Genomic DNA, 26,469 nt, shown 5'->3' on the forward strand with positions numbered 1-26,469 from the left:
ACCTTCCTTGCCATTTTCTCTGCTCCCTTAAAGGTTTCTTTAGTTATGTGTCTTGCTCCTCCTCCTCCCACTTCAGTCTTTCCTGGAAAGGTAAAAGGAACTAAAATGAAGGCAGCCAACAAGAAGGCTTTCTTTGAGGCCCTTCCCCTCCCTGAGGCAGGTGCAAACATCTGGAAACAGGAGGAGAGAAGAATGCAGGGGCAGGGGGCAATAGCCCCTCCTCCCTAGGCCAGATCCTGGCTGCAAGAGCAGTTTGCCACCTTACATCTAGGCCCTTGCCCAGGAAGTTCAACCCCTCAGCTAACCTTAGCTCTTCTGTTGCACTTTTGGACTTTTCTGTAGCACTTCTGGACTTTACAGTAATCTTACCTCTAGAGAGCCCTAGGCTGGCAGTAGTGAGGCCTCAGAAGGAAAAGCACAGCCAGGAGAGTGACTGAGGTCTGATCTCCTCCAACCTCCATCCTCAGGTCTTGCCTCCTCCCCAACGCCTTCCTGCCTTTCCTGGGCTGGTAGGAGCCAGTGCTGATGGCACTGGGGAGACCACATGAGAGCAGGATGAAGGATAGCCACGATCAGCAGTTCAGGACAGAACCCAGGATGCCCAGTGCCTGTTCTGCTGCTCACATCAGGAAGGACCTGAGGGTGCAGACCATGAGGTGCTCTGGCAGGGACTGCAGAGTGGCCAGAGCGGGGTGGGATGCAAGCTGTGGCTGCCCAGCACAACAGTTAACCATTCACCAGGTCTATCTGCCCACCCAAGGCCTGCTCTGGTCTAACAGGACCCTGCCCTGGGCCTAGGAGCCTGACTCCAGCCACATCCAAAGACAGGCATGCACTGTCCCAGCCCCAAGGAGAGGGGGAAGAGGGCTGGCATTACCCGCACCTGGCCCTGCAGGGGAAGGAGGCAACCATGCTAAGGCTAACCCAACATGCAGGTCAGTCCTAGACGGGTGCTAGATTTAGTCTCCAGACCCACCCTTCTTCCCTGCCCTGATCCCGTCCCCTAGCCTTGGCCTGATGACCCCCAATCTACCAGCCCAGCCTTCAGACCCTGAATGTGGCTCTGACCCACCCCCCAACCCCTGACCTCTTGGCCTTAGTGCTGCCCCAAGACCTTGTTGCCAGGGTTAATCTCAAGGCCTCATTTCCCTGGTCCCGCCTCAGCTGAGAATGTGAGGATCTGCACAGCCTTCTCTCTCAGCTTCTCCACCTGCTGCAGCTACCCTTCCTGATCAGATGGCCGATTCAGGGTAGTCCTCAACGTGAGCCAAGTGAGTGTCCCTTCCTCCATGTGGCCCCACCCCTGTCCCTGATGCCCCGCCCTTCCCTGGTCTTTAACTGCCTCTCAGTCAAACTTGCACCACCATCAAGCACGGAGTTTCTGTCCATTACCTCACCAAGACTTGCTAATACCATTTCACAGGCCAGGAACATCTTGTCCAGCCCACTGCCATGCCCTGGGCCAGGCTTTTCCACCTAATTTCTTCCTGGCCCATTATTTGGTGTCCCTGTCCAGTCCATCCTCCCACAACTCCAGAAGGATCTTGAGTCACCAGCCTGCAGTCTACAGCCAAGACTAGCGTAGAGTGAGTGAAGCGTTGAAGCAATGGACTTCCCTCTCCTGTCTGAGCCCTGCCTGATCCAGCCTCTTTTTTCTGAGACGGAGTTTCACTCTTTCGCCAAGGCTAGAGTGAAGTGGTGCCAACTCGGCTCACTGCAACCTCTGCCCTCCTCCCCCCGCACCCAGGGTTCAAGCGATCCTCCTGCCTCAGCCTCCCGAGTAGCTGGGATTACAGGCACCCGCCACCACGCCCAGCTAATTTTTTTCTATTTTTATTTTTAGTAGAGAGGGGGTTTCACCATGTCGGCCAAGCTGGTCTCAAACTCCTAACTCATATCTGCCCGCCTCAGCCTCCCAAAGTGCTGGGATTACAGGCATGAGCCATCGCGCCCAGCCCTGATCCAGTCTTTAATTGAAAGTTTGATATTAGGCCGGGATTACACACCTGTAATCCCAGCACTTTGGGAGGCCAAGGCGTGCAGATCATGAGGTCAGGAGATCGAGACTATCCTGGCTAACACGGTGAAACCCCGTCTCTACTAAAAATATAAAAAATTAGCCAGGTGAGGTGGCGGGCGCCTGTAGTCCCAGCTACTCAGGAGGCTGAGGCAGGAGAATGGCATGAACCGGGGAGGCGGAGCTTGCAGTGAGCTGAGATCGAGCCACTGCACTCCAACCTGGGCAACAGAGCGAGACTCCATCTCAAAAAAAAAAAAAAAAGAAAGTTTGATATTTTGTTCATCGTGAACTTTTGCATTAATTTTGGTTTTTAAAAGACTACATTAAAATATTATTTATCATAATTGTTGAGTTTTTTTGCATCCTCTTAAATTTGTACCTCACCTCACCCTAGTCCCAACCCTGCCCTGCACACACACCTTCCTTGGCTGCCCACTGCTTAAGGGACATTCGGTGACTTTCATGACTGGCTCCAGCCAGGCTCTCTGGGCCCCTCTCTATGTGCCCACTGCCCCAGCTCCCAAACCTTTGCATGATCTCTATCATAATCTTTATCCCGTAGAAACCTGATGGTTTGTTTACTATTACCTGGGCAAAGAGAACACTAGTACAAAGTCCTTGAGGCAGGAAAGTGCTTGGCAGGTTCTGGAAACCGAAAGGCCAGTGTGGCTGGGGCAGAGCAGTGAGGAGTCAGTGGCAGGAAATGAGGCTAAGGAGGAAGCAGGGCTGCTCCTGTGGGAACTCGAGCTTTACTCTGAGAAGGCTGGAGAGTTGTTAGAGCATTCTGCACAGAGGAGACATGATATAACATACATATCAAAAGGGCCCGAGACACTAATCCAGGTGAAATACAATACTAGCAAGATCGCAGTGGTTGCACTCTGGATGTATTTAAGGAAAAGACAAGAGGATTTTCTAATGGATTAGATTTGGCTCGTGAGAGAAAGAATGGAGTCAAGGGTGGCTCCAAAGATTTTTGGCCTGAGCTACTGAAAGGACAGGGTTGCCACCTGCTGAGATGGGCAAGGCTGCAGATAGAGCAAGTTTGGGGTTTGGGATGAGTCATGACTGAGATGATTCTACACATCCAAATGGAGCTGGCTGGCAGGCAGCAATAATGACAGTGGTAATAATAAGCATAGCTCCAGCCGTAGTGCTCACTCTGACCCAAGCATTTTTCCAACACTTTCCATGTCTAAACTTATTTAATCCTCATCATGGCCCTAGGATGTAGAGCTATTATTATTCCCATTTTACAGAGTAGGAAATATTGGATAGACAAGACTGGTGTTCAGAGGAGGCTAGACATATACATTTGGGAGTCATCAGTGTGTGGGTGGCATAAGCTCACCTGGAAAGTGGGTATGAAGGTCCAAAGACTGAGCCCAGACGGGCGTGGTGGCTCACACTTGTAATCCAAAAACTTTGAGAGGCTGAGGTGGGTGGATCACCAAGGTCAGGAGTTCAAGACCAACCTGGCCAACATGGCAAAAACCCATCTCTACTAAAAATACAAAAATTAGCCAGGCATGGTGGTGCGTGCCTGTAATCCCAGCTACTCAGGAAGCTGAGGCAGGGAGAATTGCTTGAACCCAGGAGGTGGAGGCTGCAGTGAGCAGAGATCGTGCCACTGCACTCCAGCCTGGGCGACAGAGCAAGACTTCGTCTCAAAAAAAAAAAAAAAAAAAAAAATAGTTGAGCCCAGACACTCCAAAGTTCAGAGCAGGATGGCAAGGAACATCTGCAAAGGGGAATGTGGAACAACAGCCAGGGGAGTAGGAAGAGACCCAAAAGCGGGTGTCCCCAGAGGCTAAGCACAGCAAGGAGTTCTAGAAGGAGGAAGTGCTGAAGAAAAAGCGCTGTGGAAACTGCACATGGAGATCATGATATGAGGAGACAGTTTTGGGTTGGGCACTGGCCACTAACTAGCCTTTGGCAAATCACAGGGCCTCAGCTTCCCCATCTGTAAAATGGTTCTTTAGAGATTCCCCAGCTAGGACACCCTGTGGCAGGCCCTATCCTCAGCACCATCTCAGGACCACTGGTTGGACCAGGCTTACCACCCCCATCCCTCTCCTGTCTTCTCCTTATCCTGCCCTTGGCCCCAACCCCCACCTCCCACCGTTTATCTCACTAGAATTTTCTGTTCATAGTCTGCAATTTTGCCTCTAAGGGGTTCCCTTACCTTGAACCAGGCTGGGGGGTTGGGGGCAGTGTTACTGTAAATAGTTGTCCTCAACTCCTGAGATTCATCCCTCACTCAGCCAGGGTGCTCAATTGCTCTCCTCTGGCCCAGGCCCCTGGCTCAGGCCCAAAAACCAAGTAGGTTGCAGCTGCAGCTGGAGAGAGGAAAGAGGCTGCCTATTAACCCCCTAGAACCCAGAATCTCAGAAACTGCTTTGGAGAGGAAGGCTGGGCGCCATGAGTGGGCAGTGGGACTGGGGCTTGGAGCTGCAGATCGAGGTGCAGGAGCATGGAGCTGGGAGCCAGGAGACTTGGGGCTAGAGGCCTCATGTAGGGGATAGGAAATGAGGTCTGTTGATTGAGGGCTAAAGAGGGAGGCTTGAAGCTGAGCCTGGGAAACTTGGGACTAGGGTCTGGGATTAGGAACCAGAAAACCACGTACTGGGGCTGAGGGTGGCTGTCACACTGATGCTACCAGAAGAGCCCAGACAGCACCCCTTAGGTCCTCTGGGGACTGGAAAGGACCAGACAAGGGGCAGCAGGATGAAGTTGAGCCCTCTAGGGGACTGAGCCAGGGAGGTCACAGGAAGCCAGGCACAGGAAGGGCTCCCTAAAGAGAGTACAGTAAGGGGTCCAGAGGTGGGCAGTGTCTGGGAAAGGTTGGGGCCAGGGAAAGGAGTCCTTCAAGGGGGCAGGAGTAGAGGCCGAATGGGTGACGGGCGGTGCCTAAAACTATCACAGCAGAGCTGGAGGTTTTCTAGATAAGCCAGTCCAGAGTGACCCACCTGTGTTCCTCAGAAGCCAGTCCTATGAGACGCTCCATGTTAAAAAAACATCCTGTGGAGAAATAAGTTTGGGAAATGCTAATCGTTCTCTCTGCCTCTCAGAGACGCTCAACACACGTTTGCCATGTATTTGCTTGGAGAGGTTCCTGCAGTAAAGAAAGCCTAATTAATTTCCCATTTAATCACAGAGGCCTTTTTAAAAAGATAAATAAATAAATAACACCTACTAACATCCACAAAATAGACTGAGGAACACTAGGCTAGCCTGAGTTCCCGTTTTACTTTCTGAGACATTGAAGCTCAGAGGATGGAGGGATCTGCCAGGACACAGAACAGAGTCAAGTCCCAGGTGTCCCATCTTCAAGGAACATCAGAGCTGGGAGAGCCCACTGAGGCTACCAGGTCCAACTTTGCCTCCATCTCCACTCCCTGTACAGAAGAGTAGACTGAAGGTGGGAAAGAGGCCATGACTCCCCTTCTACAAGGTGCTAGACAGGGTCCCAGACGGACCAAACCCCAGACGGACCCAGCCCAGCTCCTGCCTCTCTCCCTGCATTGCTACCATTTCCTGTTGGGAGGTTGCCCTTTGGGAAAAGTCTTCCTTCCTCCTTCCTTCATTCCTTCCTTCCTTGGACAAGGTCTGGAGCTGAGACATGCCTGGCCCCACTATCGCTGTGGAAAGGGGGCGGGGCAAGAAGGACAGGGAAGGTTGTCTACATGCACCCTATACCCTCTGGCCGGGCACTACTCATTCTCCGTCTCCTCGGTCTCCTCAAGGGGCTTCTTGCAAACCCCCAAGATCCCCAGGGAACAGAAGCTCTAGGCGGCAGGCCCCTCTCCCTGCCCCCGGCCTCCAGCCGGCCTCCAGCCCCAGAGCTCAGGTCCTAACTGGATTGTGCACTGTTAATCACTGCGTGTGCCTGCCGGCAGAGTAAACAGGCGGCCTCGGAGATCCTCTCATTCTCATCAATCTCTGACCTGGTCAGGCCTCCATCAGCAATGGGGCTGGCAGGAGGCGCCAAGGGGGCGGGGAAGGGGGGCTGTGGGTCCACGATCATGTCAGGTCCTAACGAAAAGGCTGATTGCCCCACAGTGGGAGCCAGAAGGGGAGAAGGAGACAGGAGATGAGGTGGATACATCGCCATTGACATTTGAGGAACCTTTAGGATAGGGGTAAAGCAATGATTGGAAGTCAACTAGTCTGGCTCTGGCATGTACTAGCTGTGTGACCTTGGACAGGCTACTGAACCTCTCGGTGCCTCGGTTTCTTCATCTGTAAAATGGGAATAATAATTCTACCTGCTTTGTCAGGTTATTATGAAAATTAAATGAATTAAAGCATAAAACACTGAGAGGGAGACGGCACATTGCTGGTGCTATGCAAGTGTTTGTTAATATAATGGGGCCACAAAATGAAGGACTGCGGGAGACATTGATTTAGCAATTTCCCAAGAAACTCCCTCTTACACATGGCAGAGGGTGTTCTCAGCTAGTTAGGCTCCAACTGGGGGCAAAACCTGCAAACTGGGAAGGGGTTAAGAGGGCAGATTGTTACCTAATCTCCCTGGGCCTCAGTTTTCTGTCTGCAAAATGGGGACCTTAACTGTGCCTACATCGCGGGGCAGTCGTGAAGATTAAATGAGAAACTGCACGCAAAGATGTTATGAATGCGGTAGCGAGGAACAAGCCCTCAATAAAGGGCAGCGAGCTCCTGTGCCTTTCTAGCGTTAGCTCTGCCCAACCCCTTACCCACCCTCGCCAACAAAAGGCCTGCACTGGGGCATGAAGGGGATATAAGTGCTGTTATTCCTTTCCCTGAGAAGGAGAGTGGGCGCTTGGCACCAGGCCCCTCTCCCAGCCCAGGCACTCCAGCCCCTCGCCGTGCCCCTCCTAGGCAGGGAGCTGGGTGGGCCCCTAGGGGCCACGGCAGGGGCGCGGAGGGTCGTGGGCGTCACCAGAGGGCCCCCGGGCAGCAGTGACTGAGGTGGAGAACCCCTGGGAGCCAATAAACAAAGGTTCTCGACCCGGCAGGCCGGGAGGATAAAGGGCAGCCCCCGACCCACCGACTTACTTGCGGCACCTGTGCAAGGGCGAGGGGCGAGGGGCGAGGGTCTCGCGGAGAGGCGAGTACATTTGACATTGGGGGCACCTTTAGGATCCGGGCAAAAGCAATGATTGGAATTCTACTGGCCTGACTCTGGCACCTACTAGCTGTGTGGCCTTGGACAGGTTACTGAACCTCTCAGTGCCTCGGATGTACTTCTGCGAGGGTCTCAGGAAAGGAACCGGGCTGAGGCTCCACTCGCCCGGCGCCTTCCCACCCATCCTTCGTCATCGTGGGCTTCAAGCTTTGGCCTTTGCCTTGTGGGGGAGGAGGGGGAGACTCGAGGACCCGGTGTCCAGGGAACTGGGGGAGGGAGCGGGCAAGGGAAGGAAGGGTGAAACTTCGCCGGGCTGGGAGCAGGGGATCCTGAAATCTGCACTGCCTCACGCGGGTCACGACCCTGGACGACCGGATTCCACTGTACAGAGTTAGGGGTTGTCTTGAGACCTGGACCTGCTCTGACCCCAAATTCCCGTTCGAAGCTCCTCGGGACTCCAGCAGTTTCACGTGGGACCTACACTCGCCTGGGCCCGGGCGCGTACACCCTGTGGCGGAAAGCTGGGGAGCCCAATGTCCGCAGACCCAGCGAAGCAGGGTCGACGCCGTGAATCAGGTGTTTCGAGCAGCGAGTGGCGCGAGCTTCCATAGTGCGGGGGAAGGTGCCTGCTTCCTCCGTCGGGGCCGCAAATCCACGGCACGTCCAACTCCAAGGCGGCAGCCAATGGCCTGGACTTCCAGGTCGTGTCTTCATAGGTGGGGACAGAGGACGCTTAGGGATGCCCTGTGGGAACGCAGTTCCTCTCCACGGCCAGGTCCAGCGGGAAGTCCGAAACGCCACATTGCATTATCTCAGGTCCCAGCATTCACTATCCCTGGCAGGACCCTGGGCGCCCAGTCAACTCAGCGGAGTCTCCGGCCGGGCCATAAGGACCCGGGAAGGACAGGAAAACACGCAAGGCGCCGCTTTCGCGACCGCCCCAAACCAACCTTTTCTTCGGGAACTGCCGGCAAGACTTGGGGCGGTAGAGTGGAGCTGCTTCTCCGCACTCCCCCTGCCCTCCGGCGCCCAGCACGTAGCCGGGCAGGAAAGGTGAGAGTCTACAAGGCCTCAACTTCGAAAGAGGACTCGGGAAATCCCGATTTCCTGTCCCAATAAGATGCCTTTGTTGTGGCCGCGTCCGTTCTCACCTCGGACGGCGGGGACTCTGGTGGCCTCTTGCTGGGCCTGCTCTATCCGCATCCCCGCCCTGGATTTCAGTTTCTTGTTTTTCATCTGGGAATTAGTGTCCCCTCGAGTCCTGGCGGGAAGGGGTGCGGGGGAGAGAGGAAGTTGAGGGCCTGAAGCCGTTGAAGGTGAAGGCGCGAGGAGGGGGCGCCCTCAGGTCGACCCGCTGCCTCCCACCCGGACTCAGAATGCACGCTCGAGGACAGAGGAAGCAGCACGGTAAAAGTAGCACTTTTAGCTGAGTTTGAGTTTCTGACACCGATTAAAACCGAGGGCGAAGACTTACACTCCAGGTCTGCAGCGCACTCCCGCAGCCTGCTCACTTCCTTCCTCCACCCACCTGCAGCCTTTTCGGACCCTGGGAATCTTAAAAATGCTGTCCCACAGTCCCTGCCGTCCCCGGAACTGCAACCGGTGCTAAGCCCCAGGATGGCTCCAGGCGCACTGACCGCAACCTCCATGAAACCACAGGGACCCAAGCCGCTTGCAAATCTACTCATCTGTAAAATGGGAATAATGGAACCTCCCTCATAGAGTTGTGAAAGTAAATGAAAGAATATAGGCCGGGCGCTGTGGCTCACGCCTGTAATCCCAGCACTTTAGGAGGCCGAGGCGGGTGGATCACGAGGTCAGCATATCAAGAGTATCCTGGCTAACAAGGTGAAACCCCGTCTCTACTAAAAATACAGAAAATTAGCCGGGAGTGGTGGCATGCGCCTGTGGTCCCAGCTACTCGGAAGGCTGACGCGGGAGAATCGCTTGAACCCAGAAGGCGGAGCTTGCAGTGAGCCGAGATCGCGCCACTGCACCCCAGGCTGGGCGACAGAGCGAGACGCCATCTCAAAAAAAAAAAAAAAAAAAAAGATAGAGGCCGGCCGGATGCGGTGGCTCACGCCTGTAAACCCAGCACTTTGGGAGGCCAAGGTGGGTGGATCATTTGAGGTCAGGAGTTCGAGATCAGCCTGGCCAATATAGCGAAACCCTGTCTCTACTAAGAATACAAAAATTAGCTGGGCGGTAGTGGCGCTCGCCTGTAATCCCAGCTACTCGGGAGAATCGCTTGAGCCTGGGAGGCGGAGGTTGCTGGAAAGCCTAGATCACGCCACTGTACCCCAGTCTGGGTGACAGAGACCCTGTCTCATAAAAAAATGCAGAGCACTTAGCAGTTCCTGACACATAGTAAATGCTCAATAAGTATTATAAATAAGAACAGCCGGGCGCGGTGGCTCAGTAATCCGAGCACTTTGGGAGGCCGAGCGGGGCGGAGGCGGGAGGATCACTTAAGCTTAGGAGTTCAAGACCAGCCTGGCCAACATGGTGAAACCCCGTCAATAAAAAATTTAAAAAATAATAATGCCGGTGGGGTGGCGCGCGCCTGTAGTCCCAGCTACTCGGAGTGGGTGAGGGGATAGGGCTGCGGTGGGAGGATCGCTTGAGCCCGGGAAGCAATTACAGTGAGCTCTGATCGCACCACTGCACTCCAGCTTGGGCAAGAGACCGAAACCGTGTATCAAAAAAAAAAAAAAAAAAAAAAACCACAATGATGGCTTTCACTCTCTGCAGACGCACGTGCCACGTTTTACCTGCAGAAGCTCAACTAACCCGTCAAACAACCTGGTCGGGGAGGTATTTCTACCCTTCTTGTTATTGATGAAGAAACTGAGAAAAAAAAAAAGAAACTGAGACCTAGAGAGGGGCCTAGCTTGCTCAGGCCGCGTCAACTAGAAAAAGGCCAAGCTGAATCTGCACCCAGGGCACTCTCCTCCTGCACAGTAAGGGGGCCGAGACTGGGGCCGAGCCGCGCAAGGGCGACTCCACGTTCCCTCCGTGGTACCGAGGAGTGAATTCTCTACCAGGCGACCAAAAATAACAACCAGCAGGAGCCGAGACCCGAGAGTCAGCCCCCACCCCACCCAGCCAGAGATGGGGGAGAACTGGAGGGGGTCGCGCGGGGGCGGGGCCAAAGCCCCACGTGCACCGCCTGCAGCCGCTTCAAGAAGCCCTTTGTCGCTAGCAGCAGCGTTCGTGCCGCACTCGGCGGCTTAAAATAAAGACAATGTTCCCAGCCTCCCTGCGGCTAAATCGGGCGCGAGTGCGGGGGTGGTGAGCGAGCCGGGCGGGAGCGCTTCTCCGGGTCCTACCTCTCTTCTCTCCTCCTGCCTCAGTTTCCCCATCTGATAAGGGTGACCTAGCCAAGTCTGCGCGGGGAAGTCAGAAGAGTGATACAGTGGTGGGGGTGGTGGGGGGGGCGTCATCCCCTTGCATCCGCGACTGCACAGACTTCAGAAGGAAGCCGCGTGGGACAGAGGGGGGCACTCAGGAGGAGGCAGGGGAAAGCTGGACACCCTCCCCGCCCGCCCACAAAATAAGTGTTTTTATTTCTAAAGGGACGTGTGCAGAGGCGGTGGGAGAAGAGAAAAGGGAGACCAAGGAGATTGGGGGGAGGTGGCAAAGAGGGTGCCTGATTCAGATTCGGAAATGGATGTTGAGTGTGGAGGCCTAACACCCCCACACTCAGCCACGTGTACGCGCACAAGTACACGCAGCCCCACCGCGCAGCCCAAGCCGCAGCCGCAAATCCAGGGCAGCCCAGCAGGGGGCATCCCGAGTCCGCGCCCAAGGGTAGGGACTGGTCAAGTTCTGACCCAACCCTGACCAGCTGGGTGACCCTGGGATGAAGGGGGATGCTCACTTAGATTTTCTGTCCAAGCTGCAGCGTCTGCTTGACTTCAGCAGGGAGGAGGACTGGGTGCCTGCTGGAACCCCAGCTGGCTTTGAGAAGCACAGATGCCCCCACATGTACCTGTCACGTGTGCCCACCAGTAGCTGCTGACCAAATCCCAGGAACTCCAGTTTCAGCTCCACTTGGCTCCATTGGCCAACTGGGCTCCTGGGTGAGAAAGCCCCAGGTTACCCTCAGGCACCAGCATTGGCGGGGCTGTTGGGGGGAGGGGGGCGCTCCGTGTGGGAATGAGTAGGGGAAACCCCTGCCCCAGACTCCAGAGCCCTGCGCTTAGAGCCAAGGGACCCGAGTCCAAACACCTGCCCACCACATGCTAATCATACCTCTGCTTTTCAGATTTCTCACCTACAAAATGGGGATAACTGATGCTCCCATTCCTTCCTGCCTCTCAAGCCAGGACTTTGACACAGCCCAGTGGGGCAAAGAACACAGCAGCCCCAGCAGGCAGTCCCTGCAGCCTCCAACTCTCCTCCCCAGTAAGCTCCCTGGGAAGTCTCTGGGGCCAAACGGAGGCGGTGCAGGACCCACATCTCTATGGCAAATGGCCCCCAGGGGTTCTATCTCTGAGGAAGCTCAACACAGAAGTCCAAACCAGCCTGGCAGGGAGGGATGCTGGCCTCACCCAGTAGGGCTGAGGGAGATGGGGAGGAGGACTCATCTCCTCCCAGGTACACACCTGTGAGCCCTGAGTGGGAGTCAGGGGAGACAGAGTTTGACAAGCTGGGAGGAGAGCTGTCTGTCTGCCTGTCTGTCTTCCAAGGGGAAGCTTGGGGTGGAGCAGGCAGGTAGAGGCTGCCTCACTTGTCAGAATTAGCAAGTTCCACAGTTGGGCAACACTCAGCCACACATCAGATACAGACACACGTGTGCACATGCATCCTGCCTCCAGACTGACAGGGTCACACCTGCATTTACACAGGCTACATGATGACATGAGGACACAGGGACACATACATGCAGGGCACTCAGCCACACATGGGGCAGGCACCTGGCCCTCTACTCATCCCCGAAAAGCAGACACCCATATAACCTCACAACGGGCTATGCATAGCCCAATGCTAGTGCACACAGCCCAGCACGCGGGCACGTTCGCTCAGCCCCCCGGGCGGGTGCGCCAGCCCTCTGGGTCTGTTCCAAGTTGGAGCCTCTCACGTGAGGCCCAATGTGTCATTTCCAAACAGAAGGAATCTAGCTCTCTCGCAGCAGGGAGGAAGAGCAGGGTGTGTAGTTGGGTGGGTGGGCGCGTGGGCATGTGCAGGGGGGAGGGCGTGTGTGTGAGGGAAGCAGGCATGTGAATACCGGGGCAAGTGTGTTAGGGCATGGTGCACATGGGTTGGGGGCTCTAAGGTTGGGTGGGGTAAGGAGTCCAAGGAAACAGTGTGCCTTTGTGAGGGTGTGTGTGCCGCTGGGTCTGTGCAGTGGGTGTGGGTGTTTGTCTCCCTGTATCCGCCTTCTCTCCCGTCCTGGACTTTTAGCCTTCCTGGGCTCGCCTTCCTCATGTCCTTCCTCCTCCCTCTTGGGTCTCAAATTGGGTGCCCTGGTGAAGGAGGGGGGCACACTCCAGAACCTAGTCCAACCCCAGACGCTGCCTGAGGCTTCCCTCCAGCTCCCCTCCCTTCGTTTTCTCCCTTTCCTCCCTCCCTCTCTTTCTCTTTCTCCCTCCCCCCTAAGGCTGGCGTGCCAGGGGGTGGGACATGCCAATCACTGGCTGTGCCTCTCCCGCTGCCAGCACAGGGCGCAGCTCCCCCCGGGAGCCAGGTGTTTGGGTCCCTGGAGACGCCGCCGGCCCCCAGGGAGGCAGTGGGGCTGAGGACCCTACAGACCCCTCTTCAGCCCCATGGTGAGTACGTTTGGGAGGGCTTGGGAGGGGCTGCTCTGAGGTAGAGGGTAGGAGGGTACTGGGGAGCGGGGGAGGGCAGGGACCAGAATGAGATGGAAATAGGGATGGACTCCCAGAGATAGGAGGAGGCCAGGCAGGGGTCTAGAGGGCAAGGGGGCTCTGTAGCATTGAACACTGGCTGCTCCAAACACTCGGCCTCCTGGCTTTGAGTGGATATATCTGATGTTTTTCTGGGCTTCAGCTGGCAGAGGAGATGGAGACCCCCCTCAGGAAACTGGACCTGAGGCCCAGAATGGATTAGGCTGCCTGGTAGAGGCAGAGCCCCCAGCACCCTAGGGGCAGAGTGGGAAGGGCAAGGGGCCAGGAAGCAGCCCTTGCCACCAGCATCCTGTGGGAGGTTGACCCCCATCTTGATGGGGGTGCCAGTCCTAGAACCTCCTCCTCTCCTCCCTCAGGACACCCTGAAACCCACCACCCCCGTCCACCTCAGCTCCCCCGAGATGGACTGAATCAGTCTGCTGGCCAGACAGAGAAGCTGGAAGCCAAGGTGGGTGTCGGGCCAGAAGCCAGCAGACCAGGCAAAGAGCCCCAGGGCTCTTTGGGGACAAACGGGCACACGAATGGTCACACTGGCCAGGGAACGTGGCCCTGACGTGCGCAGGGGCCCAGAGGACCCTTCTTATATTTCTAATATCTTGGGTTCCCGCAGGGTGGATCTCAGTCCTATATCCAGTCAATGCATGGATACCAATGGGCACCCATGCCAGGTAGTCACCCCAGTGCCCGCAGACTGCACAATGTAGGGATGGGCTAGGGGCCATGAACTCTGATTCTTGTACAGCTGTCAGCTCCTGGGCAGGCCAGCTGGAGAGGGGGTCATCAGCTCTCACTAGATCATCCAGACATGTGCAGCTTAGAGGTTACAGAGCCAGTGGAGACGGGTTCACCTCTTTGCACAAAACACACCTGCAGCTCCACCCAGACTGACCCAGGACCTCTGCCCAACTGGCTAGAAGGAGTCGGGCAGTCTCCGGTGGCCAGACGTCTCCTTTCTTGGGGTAATCAGCTGTTCACTGGGCTGTCAGATGAGAGTTCTCTGCCCTCTGACCTCAGCCACCTGGCAAGCTGAAGTCACTAACACTGCTGAGATATGAAAAGGAAGGAGGTAGTGAAATGGGCTGCAGAAGATGTGAGTCTTGGCTCGCAGCTGACAGCTGGCGGCTGGAGTTCTGAGAACTGGATTCTGAAGTGTAATGGGGAGTCCAAAGTGTCAAGAAGGGGCTAACCAGAGGTTAGAGGTCATATCAGACCTAGAAAGGAGGCTTTCATTGTATGGAGATACTGAGGCTGAGAAAGGGAAAGGGACATGCTCATGGTCGGAGAAGAGATATGTAGGGATCCACTTGGGGCTTGGGCTCCGCATCCTCAGCACAACACTGCGCTGCCGCCTCCATGAGCAGGAAGATGGGGTGGGAGAGCAGGGGGCGCAGTAAGCTCTGAGACGCAGAAGCTTGGGCTCCCAGCAGGCGGGGAGAGGTGGGTGAATTGCACTGGGTTTCTGCTCTGCTGTGGTGCCATGGTGATGCCTACAAGGATGGAGGAGGGAGGGAGAGAGAAGAAAGGAAATGAGGAGAGGAGTGCAAGGAGCCAGGAGCAGGGGGCTTGCGGAGAGGAGGATGAGGGACCCAGCATCTCTGATGCCACACTGGCAGAGTGAGGTCTAGGGTCCAGCTGCTCATGCCCACGCTCTGGCATGGTCTGGCCAAAGTCAGGCAACTGCTTAAGATCCATCATGGGTGAGCAAATTTGGCAGTGATTCTAGGGCTCATGCTCCTCTTCCAGCTAAGTGGTGGGTTTTATGTAGCATTTAACTGATGACTGCTGCCCTCCACAAGGCTGGTTGGCCCTCCCAATGGCAACTGTTGAGCCTTGAAAATGTGATCAATTCTATCTGTTTACTCCCTCATTCCCAAAGCCAGGCATCAGGGGTGGAAGTTTTGTGCACCTTAATGGGTCAAGAGCTGCCGTCAAAGAAAAGTTAACCCTGAGGGGAGAGCTGCCCCATCTGGGCTGGCTTCTGGGGTCAGGCCCTAGCAGAAGGGACCAGTGAGTAGACCTAGCCAGAAGGAGCGCCCTCCTCATTGCATATGTGAGGCCTCAGGTGCCCAACCCCACAGCCCCCTCCACATACCTTCCACTCCCCAATATTATCCCCTCTCCCTAACCAGGACTCTACCAGCTTCCAGGCCCAAAATCACAAGATGGCTCCGCTCCTCCCTCCTAAATCTCTTCCCCAGCATCCCTCATTCTCTCCCTCCCCTTCCGTACTCCGTGGCTAGTGGTAAGTTCAGAAAAGCCTGGTGTTCAGGAATCCCTCTCCCCATTTCTCTTTCCCTGCCTCCCCCAGTGGTTCTCTCCCCTCCCAGTTCCTCTCACAAGCCAGCCCCTAGGGATTGGTCCTGGGCGCTGGCAGTCAACAGTCTGGCCTGCTGTAATAAAGGCTCTGACCTCATCGCTTAACCCTTTGAGCCCAGGCTAACATTTTCCTTTCCCCAGTGACAAATGCCTTGGCACGTCCGTGTCTGTCCTGTCACCTCACTTAGCTTCCCTGCAGCCGAGTGAGGCAGAGTTTCCTTGGTCCATTTTACAGACAAGGATGCTCTTGGCTATTTTTCTCCTATGCTCTCCAGCCAGGCAGGGCCTCACTCAGGGGTGCAAGGACCTAGCAGATGAGATGTGGGAGCTCGAGGGAGAAGAGGGACCTCTGGACCATGCTCTGGACCTGGTCCTGACCCCCACAGGCTCACCTTCAGGCTCCAGGGTCTGAAGTTGAGTACACATGCGTACATTTATTCCACAGGTATTTACTGAGCAACTACTATGTGCCAAGCCCTGGGATAAAGCACTGAATGAGACAGACACATCCCCTACCCTGCCCTTTAAAGGGCTTCAGCAGACCCGCCCTCTTCCCACAGCGCCGTCATCACACATCACACGGCTATACGACAGACACTGCCGCGCACACAAGGAGGCCAGATTCTGAAAGGAGGACCAATTGCTCATCGTTAACTGATTCAAAGCAGGGCTTGAGTAAGCTAGCTGAGGCGGGCAAGGAGGCTGGCGAACACCCGCAACCTCTCAAGAGCAGGAGTAGGTTTGGAGAGGTTGGTCTCGGAGGTAGACGGCCTGGATCCAAATCCTGGTTGCATCGCTGATGAGCTGTAAGGTCCTTCAGGTCATAATGCCTCAGGTTAGGCCTTTTGCAAACTGGGATAACAGGACCTACTTCACGAGGAGTTCTAACAGGTAGAGTAGATCGAGTTTATAATGGTTATGTATATAATGCTTAAAGCCATGTCTGGCATATAGTATGCAGCCAGTAAATACCAGTTACTATAATATTAGTAATTTTTCTTTGCTGCTATTTATGCGTAAGGAGTATTAGTAATATTATTAAAGGCTTCTAACAGCTTTCATCAGGAGATCACAGTCCTGGAGAGAAGCCCCATCCCTGCTTTCTCACTATCTTCCTGAACTCCAGGCGAAACACCCTCTGAGGATGAGTCCCTACCCATCACACAAAGCTATGGGCCCACCTCCACCATTCCCAGCCTGCTCACCAATGCATATACCCTCACACACAAACACTCATCCTAGGAGTTCACCCCATCCCACCGAAGGGCCACCAGCTCAGGACGGTCTTTTACCCAAGGTCACATAGCAAGACAAGAGCTTGCAGCTAGGCAGAGGCAGTGCCAAGGACTGCCTCAGGGGTCTTCCTGCTGCCCACTACAATCCCCATTGACAAACTCACTGCATACGTGAGCCCCAGCCCCCATGGATGCCTTCACAGGACGTGACCTGCAAATGCAGCTTCAAGCCCCCTTTTCAACCAGCTGGCTGACCTGAGTCCCTCCTTTTTAGAGATTCTAGAGCTACCACTGAACCCCGCACCCTAACCCTCAGCCTAGGGCTGGTCTCCCCAGGGGAATCTGCCACAATCATGGGAAACCAGGTTCTTTCACAGTCACCGTCTCACTGATCCCACAGGAGCCTTGGACAGGTAGAAGACCGCCCCACATCGACAGTTAAGGAGACTTGGACAAGGTCACACAGAAGGGACTAGAGCACATCTCCAGGAACCTTCTCCTGAGCCCTTTCTCTGTCCAAGAGAGGGCTGGGGGTGAGGACCTCTGCTTCTGATACAGAGGAAAGGCAGTCATTCATTGATGGGTCTGTTCTTGGGCTGCATCATAGGGGGCAGAAGATCTAGATGGTGGCAAGAATCAGGTTCCAATTCTCTGAAACCTCTGGTGACTTCTCTTCCTGCCACCTGTCCCAGGAGAGAGGCCTTAGCCCTCATCCGGCATAGGTGGGGCAGAGGGGTTTTGCCGAGGCGGAAAGGACACAGGGTTGGAGCCCACAGGTGTGGGTCAGAATCCCACCTCCACCACTTCTGTGGGACCAGCAGAAATCAACTTTGCACCCTGAGCCTCAATGCCCTTATCCATAATATAAAGATAGAGCACCCCATGGGATGTCACTGAGGTGTCCTGTGGTTAAGGGAAAGAATATATATTAAGTACCTACCATCCAGGAGGCATTAATTATGGTGGTTAGCAATATGACTATTACAATGGAAGATTTGGAAGGGATTTCCAGACATCAAGGCAAGGGACTGCCGGCTTCTTCACCTCCAAGGACCCCTCTAAGAGAGGTCCTCACCTCCAGGGACTCCTTGAGTTACTTCTCACACGCCCCCTATTCTGAAAGCATTTTTTAATTCACCAAAGTTATAGCTAGCCTTGCGATGAGCACCGTGTTCCCACCCTGAGTTGATGTCATTTCCAGCCCCAAGTGAGATAATGTAAGTGAGCCTTCAGCCTTGCCTCAGGGACCTGGGTTCTTTCTGTTCGGCACCTTGAGATGTTGGTTTCTGTACTCTGTAAAATCTCCCCAGACACCAGGCTTGTCCAACTCCTCCATTACAAATGAGCAAACTGGGAACCAGAGCAGAGGCGTGCCTGGGGTCTGGAGGGGAAGGGGCATGGTGGGAAGAAGCTGGGCATTGGATCAGGAGAAGGAGTGGAGGATAACAACAGGCCTGGGCACAGTGGCTCATGCCTATAATCCCAGCACTTTGGGAGGCTGAGGCGGGCGGATCACTTGACATCAGGAGTTTGAGACCAACCTGGACAACGTGGTGAAATCCTGCCTCTCCTAAAAATACAAAAATTAGCTGAGTGTGGTGGCAGGAGCCTATGATCCCAGCTACTCGGGAGGCTGAGACAGGAGGACTGCTTGAATCCAGAAGGCAGAGGTTGCAGTGAGCTGAAATCATATCACTGCACTCCAGCCTGGGTGATGGAGTAAGAGTTCATCTCAAAAAAAAAAAAAAAAAAAAGAATAACAATAAGGCTTTAACTTTTTAACTGAGTGTCTGTTTCAGTGCCAGGCACTCTGAACGGTATCATCCTCACAGCTGGGGATGAGGGCAGCAGAGGAATGAAAGATTGACTGGTTGCTGATGGTCACACAGCAAGGAAGGCTCAGCACCGAGCTTCAAACCCAAGACTGGGAACTACAAGGCCAGCACTAGGGTGAATCAAGCAAGGCACTCGCCTCGGAGCAAAATGTAAGAAGGAGACATAAAAATACTCACTAATCAAGAGAAATAATATCATAATAATATTTTTTTAAATCAAATAACAAATTCCAGCCCACAGGCTGGCTGGCTGTTTTTGTAAATAAAGTTTTATTGGAACCAAGGTCAGGATTAGGGTGAGGTGAGTGAGAAAGGGTTATGCAAGTACAGGGTAGACCCTGTCTTTATTTAACATGTTGTTCATCTTGGATTTTTTTGGCATTAAACTTCCATTTTTGTAAACATTACATTAAAATATTTTCTTGATTACTAAGTTTTGGGGCACCCCTTACATTGTGCATTGGAGGCAAGTGTCTGATTTTCACCTTACCCTAGTCCTAGTCCTAGCCTGCTGAGGTATAAGGAGTCAGGCTTTTTTTTTTTTGAGACGGGGTCTCACTCTGGCACCCAGGCTGGAGCGCAGTGGCATGATCGCGGCTCACTGCAACCTCTGCCTCCTGGGCTCAAGTGATCCTCCTGCCTCAGCCTCCCAAGTAGCTGGGACCACAGGTACCTGCCATCGTGCCCGGCTGATTTTTATATTTTTAGTAGAGACAGGGTTTCACCAAGTTGCTGAGGCTAGTCTCGAACTCCTGAGCTCACGTGATCCGTCTGCCTCAACCTCCCAAAGTGCTAGGATTACAGGCATGAGCCACCACGCCAGGCCTAAGGAGTCAAGCTTTAAAGGCTGCACCATGCCCAGGCAGATGAGAGGCGCCTGCAGCAGGGCAGGGTGCAGCCTCTCAGGCTGGCGACTTCCTCTTGTCTAACTCAGCCTTTGCAGGTCTTTGTCCAGGGCCCAGAGCTACACAGCTGATCCAAACTACCAGGAGGGTATGGCATGGGGGGCAGTACCCAATCTAGGAGCCAGGAGACCTTGGACTAGACAATGCCTTCTACTCCCTCTTCTCTGGGCCTCAGCTGCTCCCTGTGAGCAATGGGCATTAAGGAGCACTGAGCTCAGAAGATGACAGTGACGAGAATTGCACAAATTCTCAAATTCTCAAGGGTAGTGTTTACCAGTGGCCTCACTGGGGAGAGCACCAGCCTAATCCCAGCCTCCAGCCCAATGGCTGACTTTGTTTAAGGGAAAGGGTACGGCAAAACTCAGTAATCAAGACAAATCATATTTTAATGTAATATTTTTAGAATTCAAATTAGCAAACTATGATCCCCAGGCTGGCCTTCAGTTCTTGTAAATGAAGTTTCATTGGAACAAACTGCTTGGGCTCAAATCCTAGTTCCTACCTTCTTGCATGATCTCGTACAAATTCTCTTGCTTTTCTCAGCCTCAGCTTCCTTATCTATAAAATGGAGACAATAGCTGAAGTGAGCCGAGATCGCACCACTGCACTCCAGCCTGTGTGACAGAGTGAGACTCCATCTCAAAAAAAAAAAAAAAAAAAATGGAGACAACAGCAATCCCTTGATCATAGGCTCCTGTTAAGATTAAATGAGATTGGCTGGGTGCAGTGGCTCACGCCTGTAATCCCAGCACTTTAGGAGGCCAAGGTGGGCAGATCACAAGGTCAGGAGATCGAGACCATCCTGGCTAACACGGTGAAACCCTGTCTCTACTAAATATACAAAACATTAGCCGGGCGCGGTGGCGGGCATCTGTAGTCCCAGCTACTCGGGAGGCTGAGGCAGGAGAATGGCGTGAACCCGGGAGGTGGAGCTTGCAGTGAGCCAAGATTGTGCCACTGCACTCCAGCCTGGGTGACAGAGCGAGACTCCATCTCAAAAAAAAGAAAAAAAAAAAAAACAGAGAGAGAGAGAGAAAAAAAAAAAGATTAAATGAGATTATGCATATAAACCGTTTAGCAGCAACTGGCACTCAAGGGGCACTCAATAACAACAATGAGCGTTATTATTACTAGTTGCTGTTGTCATCGTATCAGACATTTCTTTTTTTTTTTTTTTTTTTTGAGACGGAGTTTCACTCTTGTTGCCCAGGCTGGAGTGCAACGGCACAATCTTGGCTCACCGCAACCTCCGCGTCCTAGGTTCAAGCGATTCTCCTGCCTGAGTTTCCAGAGTAGCTGGGATTACAGCCATGTACCACCATGCCTGGCTAATTTTGTATTTTTAGTAGGGACAGAGTTTCACTATGTTGGCCAGGCTGGTATCGAACTCCCGACCTCAGGTGATCCACCCGCCTCAGCCTCCCAAAGTGCCGGGATTACAGGCATCAGCCACCACGCCCGGTCAAGAAGTAGATCTTGGCCGGGCGCGGTGGCTCAAGCCTGTAATCCCAGCACTTTGGGAGGCCGAGACGGGTGGATCACGAGGTCAGGAGATCAAGACCATCCTGGCTAACACGGTGAAACCCCGTCTCTACTAAAAAATACAAAAAACTAGCCGGGCGAGGTGGCGGGCGCCTGTAGTCCCAGCTACTCGGGAGGCTGAGGCAGGAGAATGGTCTAAACCCGGGAGGCGGAGCTTGCAGTGAGCTGAGATCCGGCCACTGCACCCCAGCCTGGGCGACAGAGCAAGACTCTGTCTCAAAAAAAAAAAAAAAAAAGAAGAAGTAGATCTTTCTAGGCAGCCTAGCACCCTCATCACTACATATCCTGAGAATTAAAGGAGACCTACTGTGTGCCATGTGCCAGGGCCATTCTAAGCACTTTACATGCATTGATTCATTTAATCCTTATCACCTGAAAAGAGGCAATGGTCTTGCTAATGGGTATTAATCCCATTTTTCAACTGAGGAAACCTAGGCATATGGAAGTTATATCACTAGCAATAATCACACATCCAGTGAACAAGATAGACTGGATTCAAATCCAGACAGTCTGGCTCCGGAGTCCAGGTTGCACATGCCCCCTCATGTGCAAACTGTCCCAGACACACAAGCACACACTGCCAGCCACAGTCCTTGCTCATTCTGTCCCCCACTGAACTCGCCACGCTGAAAGTGACTTGCGCACACTGAGGGTTCACGGCAAGCCATGGAGATGCCCTCAGCCACAAACCACCCAGGTCACCTATCACAGCAGCCTGTCACAAGCCAGGTGCCCAAGGAACACTGAGGCTCAGTGGACCCTTGCCCAACATCTCTCCCTTGGAATTTTCCCAACAGTATAGCCCCTGAAAGTCACAGCTGAGGGTCAGGGGACCATCAATCTCTTCAATGGACAGATGGACACCTGAGGCAGAACAGGAAGGGACCCACCAAATCACATGGCCGCAAAGCCCCTGGCTGAGCTGCCTGGACCCTCACCCTTCCATCTGGCTTCACTGTGGCTGTGGGGGCCTCCCGCCCAGCCAGCAGGTTGTTAAGGGCCGTGGCCTTTCTCTTTACCCAGCCTTAGTACCTGGACCAGATTCCAGATCCAAGAAAAGTCTGGGGGATCTTCCCATTCCCCTTGCTTCCCCCCACTTAGCTGGGGCCCAGGAACAGAGCCAGGAGAGGGAGGGAAGCCTCCCACACCCCATATGGGACCAGACCCCCCTGAGCTAGGAGCTGAGGCCCTCATTCCTGCTTCCTGCTTCTGCCCCAGACCTTCTTTTATTGTTGGTGGTGGTGGTTTTTTGTTGTTGTTTTTTTTTTCTGAGATGGAGTCTCGTTCTGTTGCCCAGGCTGGAGTGCAGTGGCGCAATCTCGACTCACTGCAACCTCCGCCTCCTGGGTTCAAGCAATTCTCCTGCCTCAGCCTCCCGAGTAGCTGGGACTACAGACACCCGCCACCGTGCCCGGCTAATTTTTTGCATTTTTAGTAGAGACGGGGTTTCACCATGTGAGCCAGGATGGTCTCGATCTCCTGACCTCATGATCTGGCTGCCTTGGCCTCCCAAAGTGCTGGGATTACAGGCGTGAGCCACCATGCCGGCCTGCCCCAGACCTTCTTACTGCCAAGTGAGTGTCTGAGTCCGGCACAATTTTCCCTGCTGCCCTCATAGAGAATTCAATTCAGCCCCCAAAACCACCCACTACATACATATGTAAACCCACATGCACAGAAAAACGTGCAGAAAAAAATATACACAGGCACACACCCCTAAGGCCCTTCTGTTCCCATCTCTGTTGATCTTCTCAGGAGCTCCCTTTTCTTCCCATCTCTCCTTATTAGTAGAAGAATCCCACTAGAGTACCACATACCCAGGGAGGGTGAGAATGGGTTCTTTGCTTTTTTTCCTCTTTTAGGACACATTTCTGTTCTTGCGGGTTCTATCATACTATCTCTGTCACCACGGCCAAGCCTTGCAGCTGCTCAGAGCCACAGTTGCCTCACAGCGAGATGGGCGTAATAAGAGCCCTTTCTCCTAGAGACGTACAACAGTTAAATTAGATAATTCGTTTAGGTGGCTAGCACTGTGTCTGGCATGCAGTGACTACTCAGTAAGTGAGGGCTTTAATAAAGTTGAGTGAAATGCTTGGAGAATTTGGCAGAACTGTACACAAAGTGAGTTTCCCAACTCCTGCCACCCGAGTTATGTAAGACAGGAATTTGCGGTAATTTCCCAGTGAGAAAATCGAGGCCCAGAGTCTGAATGGTAAAACTGGAATGAAGATTCAAATCCCTGGATCCCAAAGCCACTCCACACTGCTGGCAAATCCACTTATGGCTGGGAAAGTGCATGATAAATGACCATGAGTGGGCATCAGTAAGGGAGGGCGATGCTATCTGCTCTGAAGCTCTGCAAGGGCAGGAATTACATCCCCAGCATCTTCCAATAAGGGCTATCAGAGAAGTCCAGTGGCCCAACCAAAGCCCACGTCCTCTCTTTTCAGGTGATGACTTTCCTCTGAGGAAGCCCTGTAGCGTGCCTGGAGGAAGGGGCTCTCCAACCCCAGCCCCACCTAGCCACCATGAACACCTCAGCCCCACCTGCTGTCAGCCCCAACATCACCGTCCTGGCACCAGGAAAGGGTCCCTGGCAAGTGGCCTTCATTGGGATCACCACGGGCCTCCTGTCGCTAGCCACAGTGACAGGCAACCTGCTGGTACTCATCTCCTTCAAGGTCAACACGGAGCTCAAGACAGTCAATAACTACTTCCTGCTGAGCCTGGCCTGTGCTGACCTCATCATCGGTACCTTCTCCATGAACCTCTATACCACGTACCTGCTCATGGGCCACTGGGCTCTGGGCACACTGGCTTGCGACCTCTGGCTGGCCCTGGACTATGTGGCCAGCAATGCTTCCGTCATGAATCTGCTGCTCATCAGTTTTGACCGCTACTTCTCCGTGACTCGGCCCCTGAGCTACCGCGCCAAGCGCACACCCCGCCGGGCAGCCCTGATGATCGGCCTGGCCTGGCTGGTTTCCTTTGTCCTCTGGGCCCCAGCCATCCTCTTCTGGCAGTACCTGGTAGGGGAGCGGACAGTGCTGGCTGGGCAGTGCTACATCCAGTTCCTCTCCCAGCCCATCATCACCTTTGGCACAGCCATGGCTGCCTTCTACCTCCCTGTCACAGTCATGTGCACGCTCTACTGGCGCATCTACCGGGAGACAGAGAACCGAGCACGGGAGCTGGCAGCCCTTCAGGGCTCCGAGACGCCAGGCAAAGGGGGTGGCAGCAGCAGCAGCTCAGAGAGGTCTCAGCCAGGGGCTGAGGGTTCACCAGAGACTCCTCCAGGCCGTTGCTGTCGCTGCTGCCGGGCCCCCAGGCTGCTGCAGGCCTACAGCTGGAAGGAAGACGAGGAAGAGGATGAAGGCTCCATGGAGTCCCTCACATCCTCTGAGGGAGAGGAGCCTGGCTCCGAAGTGGTGATCAAGATGCCAATGGTGGACCCTGAGGCACAGGCTCCCACCAAGCAGCCCCCCCGGAGCTCCCCAAATACAGTGAAGAGGCCGACTAAGAAAGGGCGTGATCGAGCTGGCAAGGGCCAGAAGCCCCGTGGGAAGGAGCAGCTGGCCAAGCGGAAGACCTTCTCACTGGTCAAGGAGAAGAAGGCGGCTCGGACCCTGAGTGCCATCCTCCTGGCCTTCATCCTCACCTGGACACCGTACAACATCATGGTGCTGGTGTCCACCTTCTGCAAGGACTGTGTTCCCGAGACCCTGTGGGAGCTGGGCTACTGGCTGTGCTACGTCAACAGCACCATCAACCCCATGTGCTATGCGCTCTGCAACAAAGCCTTCCGGGACACCTTTCGCCTGCTGCTGCTTTGCCGCTGGGACAAGAGACGCTGGCGCAAGATCCCCAAGCGCCCTGGCTCCGTGCACCGCACCCCGTCCCGCCAATGCTGATGGTCCCCTCTCCTGCATCCCTCTACCCCAGTCCCCAGGAGAGGCCGGTGGGAAGTGGGCAGGGGCTGCATCCTCAGCCCCAGGGCCCTGCTCAGGCCTCACCTGGCTTCCCAGGCCCCTGGGTCACCTTCCTGGGCAGCCCAGAGAGACCCTGCCAACTTTCCAGACTTCGCTATTCCCAGGCAGGGAGGGAAACCTGGGGAACTGGTTTTTCTGTTCCCTGCTGAGTGAGAATGGGCTCTTCACCAGGAAGAAGGCCCGGGAGGAGGATCCGGGCTTTGGACTCCTTGTTTGCCTTTAGGCAGGAAGTCAGGAGCCAGCAGGGCGGGCCAGGAGAAAGAAGGCTTAACATTAAGTATTCCTTGGCCCAGCGGCCGCCCGCCCGGATTGTGGTGTGAGATGGTGCGCCGTGGGGGGCACAGTCAGGAACTGAACCGGCCACTGGGAGAAAAGCCTGACTACAGGGAGCTGGGGAACCCGACCTGGGGATCCCCTCACTTCATAGGCAGAGCCCGACCACCTGGGCCCTAGGCATACTCTCCAGGATTGTCCAGACCCCCGACATGTCCCCAGAGGGTCCCTAGGTGGGTCAACTCCAAGGCAAATGTCCAAACATCAAGAAGATAATGACACTGGAGGGGTCCGGCTTGGCTAGTCACACATCAAGTCCCAAGGCAGCAACAGGGCCGGGAGCCAGGTGTGCCGACTGTCTTACAGTATCATTTTCCTGGGAGCGGGAGTCAAGTGTGTCTGCTCTCCAGCCCCACATCCATACCCCTGCCCCAGAGAAGCCTCAGTCCCTCCCTCCTGGCTCACAGCCACCACCTGGAGGATCTGCTCCATGCAGATGTAGCCAGGCCTCCCGCATGCTGCCTGCCCCACACAGGCCTGGCCCAGCCAGCAGGTTCTCTCCTGTGAGCTCCCCAATCCAACCCGTGCATGGCCTCCCAGCCACCCGGATCTCCAGGCCCAGCCTGGCCCCAAATGTTCTTTCCTTCATCCTCAGCAAGTGCTGAGTCTGTGAATAAAGCCACATAACCAGCGGGCACTAAGGTGCCTTCCTCCCTGTGTTGGCTCAAGGCCTTGGTCTCAGGCCAGGGCTGGATGGGGCAGGGAGGGCCCAAGTACTTTGGAATGTGGGCCGTGGCCCTGAAAGTGGTTCTAGGAGGGACAGCACTGCATGGTTGGATCTACTAAAGCCTGGGAGACCCCGGCACCACAGAGTCCCTGGCTCAGGTGAGTGGGGCTATAAAAGGCAGACTTGACCTCTGAAAGTGAGGCAGCTAGGTGAAATAAACCACCCCGGCCCACATCCCTGCATATTCTCTATTGGCTCTGCCATACCCAGGGAGAACAGAACTCTTCCAAACCCCCACTTACACATGAGGAGATAAGGCCCAGAGATCCAGGAGGATTGTTCAGGGTTACCCCACAAAGCAACACCCAGACTTCCAGGCAATTCATAGCCTCCTGACCTCTGGACTCTTCCGTGAGTAGATGAGAGGCCTAAAGTATTTGGGCCAAAACACTCCATGAGGATGACCCTCATGTTATAAGGCACTTCTTTGGTGAAGGGTCAGGGTATAAGGCACTTCTTTGGTGAAGGGTCCCCAAAGCCCAACGCAAAGGAATTCTAGAGAGGTTAATCCCATAGTCTGGAGTAGTGGTTTCCAAGACCGTCACTGGGTTCAGTGATTTGCTAGAACGATGCATAGAACTCAGCAA

General features: G+C 54.5%; 1 protein-coding gene and 2 long non-coding RNA genes across 6 annotated transcripts; 1 reads left to right on the forward strand and 2 right to left on the reverse strand.

Annotated features, from left to right (window-relative positions):
* Nucleotides 1–6,363: 6,363 nt before the first annotated feature.
* Nucleotides 6,364–11,094, reverse strand: LOC144334173 (uncharacterized). The gene is made up of 2 exons (XR_013403677.1): nt 11,011–11,094; nt 6,364–8,391 (listed from the first exon to the last, which is right to left on the reverse strand). It is a non-coding gene; the product is annotated as an uncharacterized LOC144334173 (long non-coding RNA).
* A 1,666-nt stretch (nt 11,095–12,760) lies between these two features.
* CHRM1 (cholinergic receptor muscarinic 1) lies at nt 12,761–25,792 on the forward strand. 4 transcript variants are annotated; one of them, XM_015113701.3, is made up of 2 exons: nt 12,761–12,901; nt 23,284–25,792. In XM_015113701.3, exon 2 carries the CDS (start codon nt 23,362–23,364, stop codon nt 24,742–24,744), a length of 1,383 nt encoding a protein of 460 aa, XP_014969187.1. In that variant the 5' UTR covers nt 12,761–12,901; nt 23,284–23,361; the 3' UTR covers nt 24,745–25,792.
* Nucleotides 15,750–25,055, reverse strand: LOC144334178 (uncharacterized). The gene is made up of 3 exons (XR_013403683.1): nt 24,847–25,055; nt 23,617–23,859; nt 15,750–16,183 (listed from the first exon to the last, which is right to left on the reverse strand). It is a non-coding gene; the product is annotated as an uncharacterized LOC144334178 (long non-coding RNA).
* Nucleotides 25,793–26,469: the final 677 nt, after the last annotated feature.

Source organism: Macaca mulatta, chromosome 14, assembly GCF_049350105.2.
Source record: "Macaca mulatta isolate MMU2019108-1 chromosome 14, T2T-MMU8v2.0, whole genome shotgun sequence".
NCBI lineage: Eukaryota > Metazoa > Chordata > Mammalia > Primates > Cercopithecidae > Macaca > Macaca mulatta.